This window comes from Coloeus monedula (assembly GCF_965178545.1).
Source record: "Coloeus monedula genome assembly, chromosome: 15".
Taxonomy (NCBI): Eukaryota; Metazoa; Chordata; class Aves; order Passeriformes; family Corvidae; genus Coloeus; species Coloeus monedula.
This window is the reverse complement of record NC_138795.1, coordinates 8,294,152-8,311,273: the sequence shown is the minus strand read 5'-3', so window position 1 is coordinate 8,311,273 and position 17,122 is coordinate 8,294,152. Positions and strand designations below refer to the sequence as shown.

The 17,122-nt window shown below is 47.4% G+C and overlaps 1 protein-coding gene across 3 annotated transcripts in view; it reads right to left on the bottom strand.

Moving 5' to 3' along the window:
* The window catches only part of KLHL3 (kelch like family member 3), a 47,107-nt gene extending 30,458 nt beyond the window's left edge, over window positions 1–16,649 (bottom strand). For all 3 annotated transcript variants that reach the window (XM_082291677.1, XM_082291678.1, XM_082291679.1), the window contains exons 1-3: window positions 16,552–16,649; window positions 8,853–8,969; window positions 5,771–5,877 (exon numbers count right to left, since the gene is read on the bottom strand). In XM_082291677.1, coding sequence (XP_082147803.1) covers window positions 5,771–5,877; window positions 8,853–8,969; window positions 16,552–16,565 — 238 coding nt within the window. In that variant the 5' untranslated portion in view covers window positions 16,566–16,649. The remainder of the gene's footprint in view (window positions 1–5,770; window positions 5,878–8,852; window positions 8,970–16,551) is intronic.
* Window positions 16,650–17,122: the final 473 nt, after the last annotated feature.

Below are 17,122 nucleotides of genomic sequence, written 5' to 3'. Positions count from 1 at the left end.
GCCCGCGTGCCGCTCCTCTCACGGGGCTCGCTCCACCACGCGCTGCGCGGGGCCGGGTGGGCATTGCTGGGTTGCGCTGCTCCCGCCACACCTCGCTCCGCTGCCGACACTGCAGCTCGTGTCACTCTGCCCGCGCGCGGGAACTGCCTCGCTGCTGCTCGCAGAGCGCTCGGTCCATGTGGCCGAGGTCGCACAGTCCCTGAGCCAGGCTTCCCTTCGCCAAGACACAGCTGACATTGCTCAACAGTCTCGGTAATTAAATAATATTCATGAAAATATTCTTCCATCAGCATATATTTTGACTCAGAAATTAACTATGTCCAAACAATGTTCCAAAAGTCTTTGGTAAGAATTAAATCCCAAGAAACACAGAAAAAGTTCTTAAACAACCATGCCAGGAAGTGTTTCAGTTCCTTTTGAGCTTGAATTAAGCTAAAATTTACAAATCGTTGTTCAAGAACCTTTTCAAGTTTAAGATAAATGTCCATATGCGGCTCTGAGAGCCAAGAGTCTTTCCACAGTTCCTCCATAGTTTAGAGATGGAACAGCAAAACAAAAACAAGAAGAGAAATCCAGAGTTTACTCACAAATCAGTTGCTGTCCTTAGGGATCGGGGATCGTTCTGCCTGCATTACCCACCATTTGTTACAGTGCGGATACTGTAACACGCGTATCAGACAACAAGGCCCGTGGAAAAGAAATATATATGGACTGATTCTTGGTAGATGTTTCAGAGATGTTTATTTCTCCAGCCGCCTGGCCAGGATCTGCTGAGGAACTGCTGCAATCACGGGACCCGAGGGTCCTTTGCCCGCGCAGGGAACACAAACCAACCAATGGGAACGAGGCTGAGCAGGGGCAGGGACCCCGACAATGGTTCACCTGCATTCAAACATAGGAGCTAAAAAACCCCAGTATGCCTGTCAATCATGTCTCAGTACAGGGACAGCCTCAAAGAGACTGTGGACATGTCTTAGGAAGGTCTTTGAAAAATATATTTTTATATATATTTATTAAAAATATATTTACATTTTTTTAAATACATATACATATAGATAGAATGAGTATGTTGCAACAGCTACATTAGGCTATTTTGTGGTATACCCTACATTAAAAACAATGCCGTGTTATTCTTTTTCTTTAGAAAGAAGCTGAAACCTAGCCAGGAAAATAAGCACACAGGGCAGCAGTTACACCCAGCATGCAGCAAGCTTCTCTCCTAAATTACCCTGCTGTAACCCATCCATCACTTGCACCTTGCGCAAAGCATCCACACAGAAAGATGCAGTTCTCATCTCTCACCTTCCCAACCTCATACCTTTGGATCCAAACTGTACCCTTTCTCTAAATCCATAACTCAAAAGCATGTGGAACTAGTGCAATAATTTCCTCTCTGAAAATACAAGTAAAGCCCCTTAGCTGTGTAAGAGCCTATTCATGACCCAGAGCTTTATGCACACCTCCTCACCCCCCAGGTAACAGGAGCACGTCAGAGGAACAAAAACATGCTGCAGGGAGGAGAAAGGACTCCACGGTCCTTCCAGCGTCCCCATACATGGTGACTTCACCCAGGATTTAATCACCAGGATCTCCACAGAAAAGAAAGAACAAACTCCCAGGCGGAAAGAAAATGATATGTGGAAAAATAAAGCTAAACAAAGAGAGCATGAAGAAATGTCAATTCTTAAACCTGGGCATGAATAATCACTACTCTTGGAAATCTGGTGACTCAGTACTGCTGTGGGACTAAGTGGAAAAATATTTCCTGCAGCCTACAGAAGTAATTACAGCCTACATCTCCGTGCAGCGTTCCACCAGACGTGGCTGGGCACAGTAAGTGTAGAGCACAGAGTCAGATGCTAAACAGGATCCAAGCTTGAGCAAAACCTGGATCCTGCTAATTGAACTTTGCTGACTTTCCTTATGTGAATAAGGAGGCAAATAATAGGAGTGGGGTGGGACCATGAGTGTTAGAACAGTCAACAACATCCCAAGAACTGAAATAATATTTGCCCCAAATTCAATTTTTCAAACTGAATAATAAAATGTTATTCAGAGAAGTCCATGAATACAAATGTACCAGTACAAAGGGATAAATGACCTACATTTGGGAGGCCTTCAAAGCAGGTAGGACTTTTTAATTGACAAAATGTCATCTTCACACACTTCCTCCCCTCAAAAAACCGCAAACATCTCCAGAGATGAGAGGGTGCTTCTGAGAACAGACCAGTCCCCATCAGCCCTGTGGTGCTGGAGGTGCCTGTAAGGAGCACCCACCAAACCCCCTGCATGGGGAGCCCAGAGCACTGCAGGACCCTCAATGCAAGGAGGGGCTCAGCCACACACACCCAGAGATCGATGCAGAAATAGCTTGGGGGGACCAATCCAATAACATCATCTGTCGTCGTGGCATCCATGTGACACAGGCAACAAAAATAAAAGCTGTGTGGGCTTCCCCGCCCACCAGCAAGCTGCCAGCCCTGCATACCAACAGCCTCCACTGCCTCTGCTCTGGGACCAGCCCAGGCACCCCAGGAGGGGAGTCTCCTGTGCTGCGCCCACGGTTGGATGGGATCTGACTCGGCATGATCGAGTCCCTCCCACTCGTCACAGGGTGGACAAGTCTCTAGTGCTGTGGAATGGGGAAGAACTGGGAGACACCACAAGTGAACCAAGGCAGGATTGGTGCAGACCAGGAGCAGGCACCAGGCTGCCCCTTCCTCCAAGCACAGACCCAGGGCAAGCCTCTGAAGCAGCGCTGTGGGCAGCTGAGTGATGGACCATTGAGGGCATCTCATCTCACATCTCTCCAGAAAAGAAACCCTACACCTTAAACCCCACAATACCCAGCACCTAGGGTGTCTTTTATAAAGTCAGACTCGTGCCCCACCTGATACCTTAATTACAGAATAATTCAAAGCACTAGCATTATCTCTCATAAGGACTGTGGTGGGAAGGGCTGCCTTGCAGGAGGCACTGCACAGATCCCGTCCCTGCACCACTGCAGCCAAGCAGACACAAGGGACGAGGTGTGAGGGAGCAAAGGCAGGCAAAACAGGCAGGGTGGCTCTGAGCAGATCCTCTTTAGGGGACAGTCTGCAGCCCCCCATGAAGGCATGCCTTTCCTGCACCACATTCAACACCCAGCAGTGCCTTTTCCACTCCCCTCTGCTCATGAGGGCAAGGAGAGAGCAGAGCTCTGTTTTGTCACAAGACAAACTACACTCAAAACTGCAGCAGCCCATGGCACTGTGTTTACCCAGCACAGCAGCTTGCCCTGCCTCCTGCATGCTGCACTCCAGAGAGGCTTTCCAGTGTACAGCCACAGCTCTGGCTGTTTCCTAAGTCACAGATGTGCTGAGGGAGAATACAAGTGCATTGGATAACAAAACCACAGCCTCTCACACATGGGGTGAGTGCTTTGAAGCAGCACACAAGACCTGCAAGGGAGGTTTCTGCTTCCTCCTTCAGCACTTCCAAAATTCCAAAGGTATCTGACAGGAGCAGTCCTAGCAGTGTCACTGAACTATTTGTTACCCTTTCTAACATGATTGTGTTTTCTTCTAAATAGACAGAAATTACTGTCCCAAATCATCCCCACAGAATAGTGCCAACAAGGACCAGCATCCAAAATGCTCTAGTAAGCCAGTATAGAAAGGGACACTCAGGAAGGGCTGAGTCCCATCTCTCCTTCAGCAGTGGAAGTTACAAATGGAAAATGTGCCTACCCATTTCCAGACTTTCCAGGAATACTTCAAAGAGGAATGGCTAACCAGAGGATATAAGGTCATCACAAGGTCACCCATGGCTCCAAAGTCAGGCCCAGCTGACAGGGACAGAGCCTGCAGAGCAAGTGGTGAGCAAAGGTGGATGAGCTGTGGGTTTCAGTGTGGTTCCCACTGTTCACAGCTCCACACTGATCACTCACTACTCACTCGTGGCTGCCAGCACTGCTGGGGGACCCCTCCAGTAAGAATTCAGTGTGCACATGCAGCTCCTGCAAATGCCCCCACAGTGCAGCTGAACCTGATCCCTTGGCTCCATCACTGATGTGCAGTGCAAAAAAACCAAGTCACAACACCCAGCTCGTGCTGAAGCTGTGATTTTACACTGTCTCCTCGCAGGGAGTGAACTGCCACGCAGCTGGAAGGAGATCACACGCTCTGTCTTCGAAAGAGAGAGATCCAGACCTTAGGAATTTGGGGATAGCTAGACTGAAAGCAAAGGGAGAGCCGGTCTTTGCCTGACCCTCTGCCCCCGGGGACTTGTCAGGGGGAGGGGACAGGCGGCTGCCAAGGCTGTCACCCAGCCCAGGGGAGCTCTGAGCCAGCCACATGACGGGTTAGTTGATTACTGTTTAACTCAGAGAGTGAGGGATTACACGGCCCAGAGAATTCCTGCATGGAAACATGAGCAGCCCTGCACCACCACCTTCCCACTCAGATGACCTCTAAGGATCAGAGGGTTTTTCCAAGAGCTTTTCTTTATTAAACTTCTCATCAGGAACAAGCATCACAAGTCGAGCTCGAGGTGCCCTCACACACAGCTGCTTCTGAGCAGTGTTTGCTCCTCTGCCTCACTACCACAGCCAGTACCAACTTCAGGGTGCAGCACCAGTGCCCCAGAGAACACAGATGCTCTCCACCTTAGCCCACCACACTGATAAAGCCACCATGGGGAGTGTCACATCTCTCCTCACATTTTACACTGGAGGTTTTCCCCCCACCTCCATTACAGAAGGGAAAAAAGCTTCACAAATGACAAGCTTTTTCCTGAGAAATGCTGTGTTCTGCTTCCAGCAAAGTGAATTAAACTAGGTCTAATCTCAAGGTTTTTAAAAGGAAGAAGAAAGGCCCAGACCACAAGCAAATGAACATGAAACAGGGGAAAAACCCCTGAACCTCATTTATGTTGGAGCTCAGGGACAGTAACAACTATCCCCTGGGGTGTACAATCATTTTCTTTGTATTTGTCAGTTCCTATCCTGGAAATTAGGGCAAGGAAAAGGAAAGAAGCTAAGGAGTTTCTGACCAGACTAATTTTACTAGAATGACTTAAACAAGCTGCTCACTCCCCTCCTTCAGGATTGACTTAGCTTTCTTTGGGTTTTTTTTGCTGCCCCATCTGGGCACAGCCTTTGAAGGGCACCTGCTCTGGGAATCAGGTGACCAGAGAAAGAATTTTGTCCTCTTCTTCCTTTCTGTCTTTACCAAAACACACTGGACTGCAGCAACTCACCCTGTTAAAAAGCTGGGCTGCTAAAACTCACTGGGATCAAGAGAACAACGGTGTTATTTCAGGCAGCAGAAAGAAGTGCCATGGGAGATTAAACATCTGTGACTGCCAAATCAGTATCGGCAGGACTGAGCCTTGAAACTACAACTCCTGTGCCAGCAACCTCTTTGATGTGCACCATGAACATTTAGGGCACTGAACACGTGCTTGATGACAATGTTTTCATGATCCAAGGTCTTGTTAGGCAAAAAAATACTAACCCATAAAGCAGTGAGCCAAACTCCACAGTAACCTCACAGTGCCCCCCACATGCTATCCACTCACCCCACAGCCATACAAACACCCCACAGGAATTAGTCAAGAATGACCAGCATCATCCATCAAGTACAGCAATCTGCAAACCCATTGGTACCACTTCTCTCTCAAGCAAACCCTCTCCTGCCTGTGCTGCAGCTCCTGACAGAGACACAGCCTGAGGCCTGGGGACCGCAATGGCCCGTTCAGCCCAAGCACAGTCTGGTGTCAAAAGCAGTACCTGTAAACATGGCACAGAAATAAGGGCTGCAGGCTGCAAGCACCACCCGGTGAGCTTCCATCTCCACGGTTTCGGCCACAATCACCACATCACAGAGGAGCCGCTTGCTGGGAAAATACCAGAAAAGACAAAGATCATTTCAGAATTCCTGGTCAAAAAGCTACATCAAACAGGCCAAAAAAGTGGAAGACCAGCCATTATAGACATGGCACCTGAGCTTCTGCCAAATCCCAGGGGAAGGTCCTCTAACCCTTCAGCTACCAGCTCCTGTCACTGTTTGCCTACAAAGCAGAGGCTGGATCCTCCTGAGGCTGCAGCCCCACCTGTGGTTCTGCTTTCCTAGGAAAAAAAACCTGGAAGCCAAACTAGGCATACATGCTGTCCCAAGAACGAAGGGTAAGGGGCTCCTTCACCTCTCAAACAAGCAGGGCCTGGAGAAGGGGCAGAAGAGCTTAAAGATTTGGGCACTACCTGGGGCCAGGCTCTAGCAAGTCTGTAAGGCAAGAAATAGACATGCAAGGGAACACCAGCAGCCCTTTCATCTTTCCACAGGGAAAAGGTAGAATGAAAAATGAAGTGATTTCTGTACTTCCTTCCATGCTTGTCACTAAAGAATGTGGCCACCAAAATAGATCCTGTCACTGGTAAGTGCAGAAGCTGCCTCAGCCATCTGCCAGAGAGGAGGTATCAATCACTGGAGTTTATCCATGGGCCTGAGGACTTCATTTACCTCATGAATTAGTCTGGGATTAAGAGTCATTGGGATAAAGAACAGGGTTCCAGACAGAAACCAAAAAAGAAACCTTCTAAGCTCCCCCACTGACTCATTGTAGAGCTTTGGAAAAGCCACTTCATTAACGAGTGACCTTTTCTACTTGCCCCACGTATGTCCTTTGAGGATTCATTAGTTAATGTTTGCACAGAGCTTCGAAGATGCCGACAGCAAGGAGTGCTCAGCCTCCCAATAAGTTGGTTTAAGATGCTTAAGCATACAAATGCAAACTAAGGGTGTTCTTTTCAAATGTCAAGCCTGAAAAAGGATCAGTGTCTGTAAATCTAGATGTTGTCTTCTCTTTGGAAATACTTATCTCCACACTGAACTTTGTCTTTAGGAAACTGCATTATCAAATAAATATACACAGAGCTTCTAATGGACCAGGTATGTCTCTTCCCCATATATTGAAATATGTGAACAAAACAGCTGTGAAATGCAGGGTTACAGTTGGAAAACAGGAAGAAAGTAGAAACTGGCAGTCTGTACTCTACATTCATCCCACTTTGGAAGGGAAAAGGGCAATGAGGGGAACTCTAAGAGCCTCTTAATGGAAGCTTCCTCATTTCTTTTAGCTTATGTAAAAGGTGCTCTGTTCAATTCCTCTTTGGGCTACAGCCATCAAAAGTACCACTCATAAAATAATTTCATCCACATTTTCAAACTAAAAGCCTAAGTGGCACTTAGGGACATGATTTAGTGGTGGCCTTGGCAGTGCTGGTTTAAGGGTTGGACTCAATGACCTTAGAGGTCTTTTCCAACCTAAACAATTCCATGATTCTATATAGTATATAGGCTAAAGACTTAGCATGACTTTTCTAGACCCTCTGAATGAGATTTGTGGATGCATGTGAAGGGAGAAATTGTTATTCAAGGTATCTATTAACACTGATTGCTGACAGCTGAACAGATCCCAAGCTCAGTGCACATTGAAGAGATGTGAAAATCACATATTCCACAACAGCAGCAGGAGCCAACAAAAAAAAAAAGAGTAGCCAGAAGATGAAAACATTATACAGGTCCTTAAGGGCAGCTTTCAGTCTACTACATTTTATCTGTTCAGCATTGCCCAAGATACCTAACCACAGGCACTAAGAAACATTGTCTGTCTCCACTGATTCCCACTATGCTTCAATTAAGAAAGGAATAATAGTAGCACAATAGATGTCTGAATGTAGCTGCACAAGCCTTTAGTTTCAGATCCTTTGCTTTCAGTACAAAGAAAGGACCAGAAGGATGCCAGTTATAAGTAAAAAAATTACAACATACCCTGCTTCATGTAATTGTTACAATATTTCCGTATTCTGTTCCTATGCAACAGAGAAGCACTGTCAGATATCTGTGGAAGGAAACATTTCCAATCTTTCTCCACACTAGAGAACTTGTATATTAGGAAACTATTTAATCCATGGAGAGTAAGTAGCTTTTACAGCATCTTTCGAGTACTTGGAGTGTGCAGGAAGAGCAAAGGATGTTACCTGCTTTCACCACATCATCTCAACAGCTAGGGAGCTCATACATTCATGTGTATGACACACACACTTTCCATAAGAATTCTTTTTAAAATTAGAAGGGTGAATAAGTCCAATGAACTAGTCAGAGAAATGTTCACTGAACTTCTGTCTGGTTTGTGGGTTAACAGCAACTGAGAAACAACTCAGGCTGAACCACTGCCACCACATTGCTGATGTGATGACAGCAGTTTTCAAAGCTGTGTTCAGAGGTATTTTTTCAGCCTCTGTTCTCCCTGTACCCACACAACTGTGTAAAGACCAAGGTGTTCTCTTTTAACTAATATCAGGATTTTTCAATTTGCAAGAAGAGAGCTGACATTCTTCCTGAGTACTTGCTTTTTTTTTTTTTTTTTCACCCCTTACTTTGGAGTGCTAAGCCCAGACTGAGTGATGCTGCTAGTCAAAGAGACTAAGAACAGTACATTAATAATCTTTGGTCTGTAATTATGTGTAGGTGTCTTAATGTCTGTAATGTTCTATTATTGGGTTTCAGACCATTACCTCAGTTAAGAACATAGTTTACAGCTGAATTTGCTATAAGTAATGGAAAAGACTAAACGAATTATCATCTGTGAATGAAGGCTGTGGCTCAGGTAATGTTTTTGGGAAGACAGAGGTCTGAGACTGGAGAGACCAGCCCACCACAGAAGGACTTTATTTTAGCTTCCTATTTGTTGATCAATCCTCTACCTGCAATCATTAGCTGTAACAAAGATGGCACAGACTATTTTCTATGTCTCTCAACCAGCACAATTCTGCTAAACCAGAGAGGGTGCCCAGTAAGTCAAAAGTGTACCTCCGTAATTCATTCATGACCTTGAAAGCCTTTCTCATGTGAGAGGGATTGACTGTCACTGTACGCTGGTCCTTTTCATCTTCAGCTGCCTCAGAGGAACGGGAACTCTGCTTAATGCTAAAAACAGGAACAAAAATGGAGTAGAAAGTTTGATTAAAAGGCACTTTAGAAAAACAAGCATCCTAAAACTGCAGCACAGGGTATTAAGCATGGACTTACTCACAAGTGTGTTAGTCAGTTTAGGTTCTCCACATCAAGAGCATCAAAAAATGCAGCTACTTCTGCATGGATGTTGAAAGCCAACTCAGCCCACATGTCAGCCAGCAGGGAAGAAAAGAAAAAAGTGCCAAACACCTGAGGACAAAGCCCAGTCTTACAGGCTTCAGGCCAGGAAAGCAGTGTAAGTTGAAATTCAAGCCAGAACATAATTGCCTCACTGAATAGAAATAGACTTCAGCACTGGGAACTGCAAGAGTACCAGGGGTTTTTTAACATTCATACAGAGAAAAAGTTTAGTCTTCAATGTCCCATCTGAAAAAGGCAAGCACACAATACATGACTCGCATCTTCTTTAGAGGGAAGTAGAAAAGGGCTATTAAAACTCCCTGTGCAGCTTTCAAACCTTTACTGAAGCCACATCCCATTTCCATTTCAGAAACAGATCTATTTATTGCCACTGAAACATATGGAATGAATTATTAAACCTTCCTACCAGAACCACCAGCTACAGAGGTAATGTTGAACCAGAGGCACCCAGCTATGTGCTGTGTTTAATCAGGCCAACAGGTGCCTAAGGCACATACGTGTCCTCATTACTTTGTTGGGAGCATTTGCTCTTTACACACAATTGACAGCAGGTCAGTATCTCCATCTCCCTGATCCAAAAGCCTGTGAAATCACTCGGAGCTAAAGGCTCCCACCTGTGAAAGAAGCAGCACTTTGAGGCAGGTCCCTGTTCTGCTCGTGTCCATGGCTCACCCCTCAAACCCCTCGCAGGCAAAGGCAAACAAGACAAGTCAAGGAGGGTTGTCCCTGTCGAAAGCCAACTCCAAGAGAATGGCAGATGTCAGGAGGCAACTCCATCACCCCATGTGCCTGACTGGAGACCCTCTCAGAGCTTTCCCTTCCAAAGGACAGTCTCCTTTACTTTTGTCCCCTCCTCCCTGCCAGCTTTCCTAGTTGGGCTGGTATCATGGTAAAAAAGGCCGAATCAGGTTAAACCAGCAGTCTCGGCAGCCCAGCATCCTGTTTCTACTGATGGCCAGAAGGTGATGTCTGAAGAAGAGTAAACAGCAGGGAAGTGTGGAAGGATCCTTCCCAGAACACCCCGTCAGCCCCTGTCAAGGTGTGTATGCATGCACATATAGATCTATATACACGTACACTTACACACAATGACTTGCACTTTGAAAAACACATTATTTGCTATTTACAACCACCTGACAGTGTGAGACCCTTGCTGAATATTACATCCTCCCCATTGCCTGCTCCTGACCAGTGGCTGTCACCATCCCCGTGTCCCTTGACACCACACAAAGCTCTCTGCCCCCCAGCAGTCTTTGGTGGGCTGCGCTCTCCTGCCTCGAGAAGCAAGAGGCTGAGCAGCAGCCAAGTTGCACACAGCTCGAATCCACGCCTGCATACTGAGCAGCCTCCAGCTTTGTGCCTGAGACAAAGGCCAAAAACCAGCCAAGTCCAATTCTTTCAGGTTGCTGAGCAAGTGAAATATTTTCAGTCATAAGTGAAGCCACAAGGCTGAGCACAACATCACTCAGCACATGTCCCAGTCAGGGGGGACAACTTCCCAGACTCCGTTACAGTCGTCATCCAATTAGCTTAGTATGGCTGGATTTAAAAAAAAAAACAGAAAGGAGAATACCTCATGTTAAATGTTCAGTATTCAAGGGACTGGTACCAGGCAATGACACAAACAGCTTTTCTATCCCTGAAGAAAGCTGAACTCATCCTGTGCCACACATACTGCCAGAGGTGCTCATGGACATGGAGCTGTGCTGGCACTTGGCTCTTCCCCAGCTCTGCACAGTGCAGTGAGGAAGCCTCAGCGCTCCAGGGACACGGCCAAACCCAGCTAAGCCTCAGTGCTGTGTCTATCAAAAGCCCTCGTTGAAACTTTAGGCCAGGTGAAGTTTGACCACAGCTTTGAACACCCCAGCATAAACCCTTGATTTTTAAACAGCTAAACCTGCCCCCGTGGCACGATGGAGCCAAGGAGGGAAAAACGAGGCTCTAGAAGTGCAAGTGACTTCACGGAGCTTTCAGGCTCCAAAGCTGAAACGCGTACAGGAACCAAGCAAAGTAAACAAAAAAGAAAAAAGTATTAAAAAAAGAAAGTGAAACTGAAAGGCAGCGTCCGGGAGAGCCACTCCCATTGCTCCCGGGGCAGGACAGCGGGATCACAACAGGATACTGCCCCGAGCAGCCCCACAGACACACCTCACAGACCCAAAATCAAGCCATGCACACAGAAATCATGGGGGCTCTTTAATAAGAACAATCGCAGTGCTGAGATTTATCTATTACCTCTCCAGTGCCGGAGACCAAAGATTCATTATGTTCAAACTTTTCCACTGGCAAAAGATATAGTTCAAAGGACACAGCAAGTTTCACTGAACTCCAAAGTAAATGTCAGGTCAACAAGCCTTTTATAAAGCCTCAACTCCACCAACATTTGTCTGTGTATTTTAAAAGCAAAAAAAAACTTGCTTTAGGATTTTGGAAAAAGATCAATCAGCTCTTCCTAAAAAGCAGGAAAGGTAATTTTTAAAAAAACATCCTAAGAGACATCCTCAGCATAATTAAAAGGGGCAGATTTCAGAATTTGCCAAAGGCTTAACATAAGAAAATACTGCAGATTGTCTGGTTAAAAACTTGTTTCAAAAAAGATCAAGCTATGCTATTTAAAGTTTTTTCCAAGTGACTCATTAAAAAAACAGATTTGAAGCATTAATGTCTAAGAGCCTTTAACTCATCTTTAAGACTGATTCCATAGAATTCCTGTAATAGACAGAGGATGATTTTATCTGGGAGAGATATTTTACACCTCCATGCACATACTCTCAGAGATCACTGACACATTTCCAACATAAAAATGCAAGAACCTGAATGCTCTGAGCACATGCAACCTGCCAGAAAGCAAAAGCTGCCCCTGAGAAGACCAAATCATTACATTTCACAGCTTTTTCTGACCTTTTTCCCTCCACAAGGCTAAGAATTATTACATTTATTACCCTGTTGTTATTTTAATGGATCAAACCAAAGGAGGAATAGGGTCCTCTGATCAAAGATACCAGCCAAGACCAACTGGACACGCTGGAGCCCCTGCACGCCATGACCACAGGGACATCCCCCCATGTTTGCCAAGCTGATGTCCTACTACACCAGCAGGACTCATGAGCCAGCTGCCAGGAGCAATTTGTTCTATTCCTGGGCTATCCAAGGCCGGGCACTGAGTGAATGGACAAATGATTTAATTTCCCTGGGCCAGATGAACATCCTCTTTACAGACACAGCAGGATGCTCCTAAAATGAGCAGAGAGGCTCTTGGTTTCAGACAGTGCCAACCCCACTGCCACCTCCTGCGTGGCCTTTCAATGATGTCCCCAAGTAGAACAAATGAACCCTGATTTGAGGGTCCCCAATTAGGCCAGTGAAGCTAATAATCACTACCCTGTTGACACCGTGTTTCTCCTCTCCAGGACCCCCTAGCAGAGCTGGGCTCAGGTTGCCAGGGTTCACAGCCCAGCTCCTGCCCAAGTGTGGCCACAACTCAGCTGACAGAAAGGTATTTTAAAAACCCATAACCCACCGTTCTGCTGCCCGCATGTATCAGCTATGAAGTTGGGTTGCCGTAGTTACCAGCAGTAATTACAGATGTCTTTGTAGATTATGTGAAAGAATAAAAGCCTTCCTTAGAGATAAACTGTCCGCTGGCAAGATTACTGCCGTGCAGAGAGCTGGTAAACCCCAGGAACAAAAATCCCAGCTCTGCCAAATCCAATTCTAACACTGGCTTTATGGGAGCCGGGAGTTCATCCTGAAGGAAGGGCAGATCTCAAATACTCTCTCCTTCAGAGCACAGAAGGACGAGTTTCTGCTCATGTTTCTGGGAGAAGAGCCTCTGGACTCAGCTCTAATCCAACGTGACCACCTCCAGGCTCACACTGGGGAGGTGATGGGTCCCCAGACATTTCCAGCCCAGGCTCATCCCACTGTGCATCCTGGGGAATCTCTGGGAGCTGCTCTCCTCTCCTGCCTGAGCACCACAGGCTGAGCTCTGCTCTCCTGTTTGTCCCCTAGCACCACAGAGCCTCAGCACCACCAGCTTGGCCAAAGACTCAGCCGGGATCAGTGTCCTGCACGGGCAATCCAGCACCACTGTAGGGGCTTCATATCCTTGTATTAATTTAGAAATGTCTGCTAGCCATAAATTTCCAAAGCCTATGGAGCTTCTTTGTGGGATATGTAGCAATCATCACCAGAAAATGTTAATCTGCAGTTTCTGAGAGGTTTGACATCACTCTGATCTAAAAATATGCCAGGTGCCCAACAGCAGTTAGTAGTGTTCAAAACTTTAATACCTCTACAAAGGGAGGTCACACACAAAGGGAGACCAAAATACTGGTTTAGGCTAAGCAAAATGAAAGCTCATTTTACCTTAAATGGCCTAATTCTCTGTTTAGAATCAATGTCCCAAATAACAGGACAAATACATTATGCCCAATAGTTTTATTCCTGGAGTCAGGCAGACACAGTAAGGAAAACCTATCAGTGTAACGGCATAGTTATAAAAATCGCAATTTCTGAATTTGTCTTTAGGTACATACAAAGACATTCAAAAAATTGTGACTGAAGAAATCCACATACTGAACTGGGTTTTGAGAGGATTTCAGACAAATGCATTATCATTAAAACATATGGGAGGCAGCATAATGGAAAGGATTATTTTTCTTTTAATAGCAATATTATTTTCCTATTTTGTTGATTTTTTTTCAGTGCCTGCATCAACATGGAGACATTAGCTTAGGAAAACACACAGTTGGCATACAGCAGATCCCCGAAAGGATATTCATATCAAAGGAGACCTCAAGGGGAAAGAAGACTTTGGGAACTAGTGAGAAGAAACGTCTTTGCTGTCAGTAATGGAAACAACACAAAATAACTCAAATATGACAATAGCATTTGCTTTCAAAGGCAAATACTGTATTTCTCAAAGAGATACCACAGACTACCTTCGCTCAAATATAAAACTACAGGTGTTTTAATATTTTAACCAAAAAAAATTAACATTCCAGAGGTTTTTTCCTATTCCAACTCAAAAACATCTTGCAAATTCAGAACCAGAGTATCATGCCCAACTGTAAACCTTCTGCAATTTCTCCATAAAATAAAAGTCCCTATCACCACAGTAAAAGAGAACCAAGATTCTGAAATATTTTATTACCAAATGTGAGTGTTTCAGGTTAAATCTCCATTGCCCCCAGCTGCTTCTGCTCATGTGCAATGACATGGGCACATGATACCACTGAACATCCTGGGTGTGCAAGTTAACAGGATATTTGAGTCTGGGCAGGCTTGGGACCAGAGTCAGAGGTGATGTGAGCACCAATAACACAGATCCTCACTGACTACGAAAATGGAAAATGCAGAAATATTAAAAACCAGGGGGAACTCTGATGTTATGAAAGTTATCAAGTGTAAAATTTGAGGACCAGTCTGCCTGACACAGATCTGAGCTGAAATGCAGGGCAAAAGCACAGCAACAAGCACAGACTGAGCCCACCGTGCTCACCCACCAAGGTCATTTTTAAACACCTCCTCCCAGGACTTGCTCCGAGCAGGCAAAGCAGCCCCAGCACAGCCCCCCACACTGTGCCCTTTTGAACCAGAAAGCAGGTGAATATTTCCAGCTTTCCTTGCCAAGAGTCAAACCCCACATCATTACTGCCCGTAACCAGTTTAGGACTGCCTTCCTCTTCCCGAAAATTAGAAATGCAAGCAGCAATTTGGGTAATCATTCCTCACTTCCAGAGGCAGAGAATATGCTGATGGGGATAGTCCTTCATGCCCTAAAAACAGATGGTCTGGAAACAACAGGATAAGGCAAAATAGTCCAGGTATTTTCCTAGTGGCTTTTTCACCACTGTATCCCCAGAAAAAGACCTCCAGTCAAAATGAGACCATTGCTCGTAACCATCAAAAAAAAAGTATAAGCAACTGTGCCAAGGATGATCCCAGCCTGGGGTATCAAAACAGCTCTGATCCACTTCCTCAAACACAGGCTCACTTATACAAATAAAGAAAAAAGCAAAAAAAAAAAAAAAGGAATCCCATTCCATGAGCTGGCATCTAGCGTGACAAACTAAGATTTCAAGGCCCTTGAAATTAATTAATATTTGGATTAATATTCAGAGATGACTGTTGGCACCATTACAGGAAGCAGAAGCCCTACAATGAGAAATGTGGCAGGATGAAAGGTTTTGCATGTTGAAAACACAAACAATTACAACCCTTGAGTCACAGAAGGGTAGAAAGCTGCCCTTTAGAGCTTGGAAAACAACTCCTACAGGCTGCTGCGAATGTTTTCCCTCAACAGAAGGAGAATTTCCAGAATTTGGGGGTTTACTCCAGCTTAATTTTCTAATGTATCATATTTAAACAAAACTCCTGTCAAGCCCTGACATTTAGTCCTACCAGCAGGTCAAGCCCCCTCTCCGTTCCCCTACCCCCTGCAAGGTCACCAGCACAAAAGGAAGCACTCAGCATATCCTGTTTTTAAAAGAATATTGTAAAAAACCCAGACCAGTTTAATGTTTCATTTGAAGCAGCAGAAGTAGCTCCTGGTGTGTGAAAGGCACCTGACAGAGGGGAGTAATAAGGGCAGAGCCGAAACACTGAACGTCTCTCTGGCATTCACTAGGTCCCTGCGCAGCGATAGTATCTTTTATGGGTTCAGTGGACATCAAGACGACTCGGTAAACACTTCTTCCCGCAGGTTTTGGAGCAATAGAGCCGCCTGGCAGGAATAAAGTCTATACGGCCCGGCTACCGTGCGAGGGAGACGCGGGATCCCCTGCACTGCCCTAACACCGCACAGTGCTCGGCTTCCACACGCGCTGGCTGGAAAATCGACCCCCGAAGGATTCACGGATGTTACGGATTTTCGCTCGTGACTCAAAAAAGCAGCAAGTATCAGTGAGTCTGTCTTCAGCGGAATGCCGAAGTCGGCCGCCCGAGGTTCCAGGCGCAGGCAGGGCACACACAAGCCCAGCACATCGTGCCGGCGAGGGGAGCCGGCGGGGCAGCTACCCCCGCGCCGTCCTGCATCCCACCCCCACGTCCTGCATCCCAGTCCCCTGCCCCGCACCTCCATTTTAGCGAACGCCCCCCGACCTGCCCCCCTCACGTCCTTAATCACATCCGAAACACATCCTACGGAACCCCCTCCTCTGCCTCGGTGTGGGCACGCGGGGCGAAGCCGCCTGTCACCATGACATTGCAACATCCATGAATAGCACGGCAGGCGCCCATCGCAGGAGGCATTCCTGCCGGCGGGGAGCGGGGGTCCCCGCAGCCGCGCCCCGCATTCCTGCGCACAGCCCCGCATCGCTCGCACCCCGGGGAAGGGCATCCCCATCCCGCCGCGCTCCGGGCGGACACAAAGGCTAGCGGAGGTACCCACCTCTCCTCCTCCATTGTGCGGGGCGGCGGCGGGGCCGGCTCAGCGCCCCGGGCCCGGCATGGCTGCGAGCGGCCGCCCCCGCCCCGGGCCGCTTCCTGCGGGAGCGGAGCGCTGCGTGCCGGGCGCGCCCCGCCGCACCGACTGCCGCCGCCGCGCAGCCCCCTCCCCTCCCCGGCGGGGCTTGCGAGCGTCTCCGGGCAACGCCAGCACCGCCCCGCACCGCCCCGACAGCGCCCTCCGCGCCCCGGCTCCGGCTGGCGCTGCCGGCACGGCCCCGCTGCGGCAGCGAAATAGGTCAGGGACAGCCCCGAGCCGGCCCGGCGGAGAGCGGAGCCCGCCGGCAGCGGCACGGGCAGCGCCGAGCCCGCGGGGCAGCTCCCGGCCCCCGGGCATCCCTCCCTCCCTCCGCCCGCCGTACGGCACTGCCGCCGCCCGGGAGTTGTCTGAGGAGGGGGTGGCGGAGGAGCCGAGTGGCCCAAAACTGCTTCAGTCCCAATCCAATCTACGGACTGGACAAAAGTTTCAGTGACTGAACATCCCCAGTCCCGAGGTCAAGCTCGCGCACAGGGCA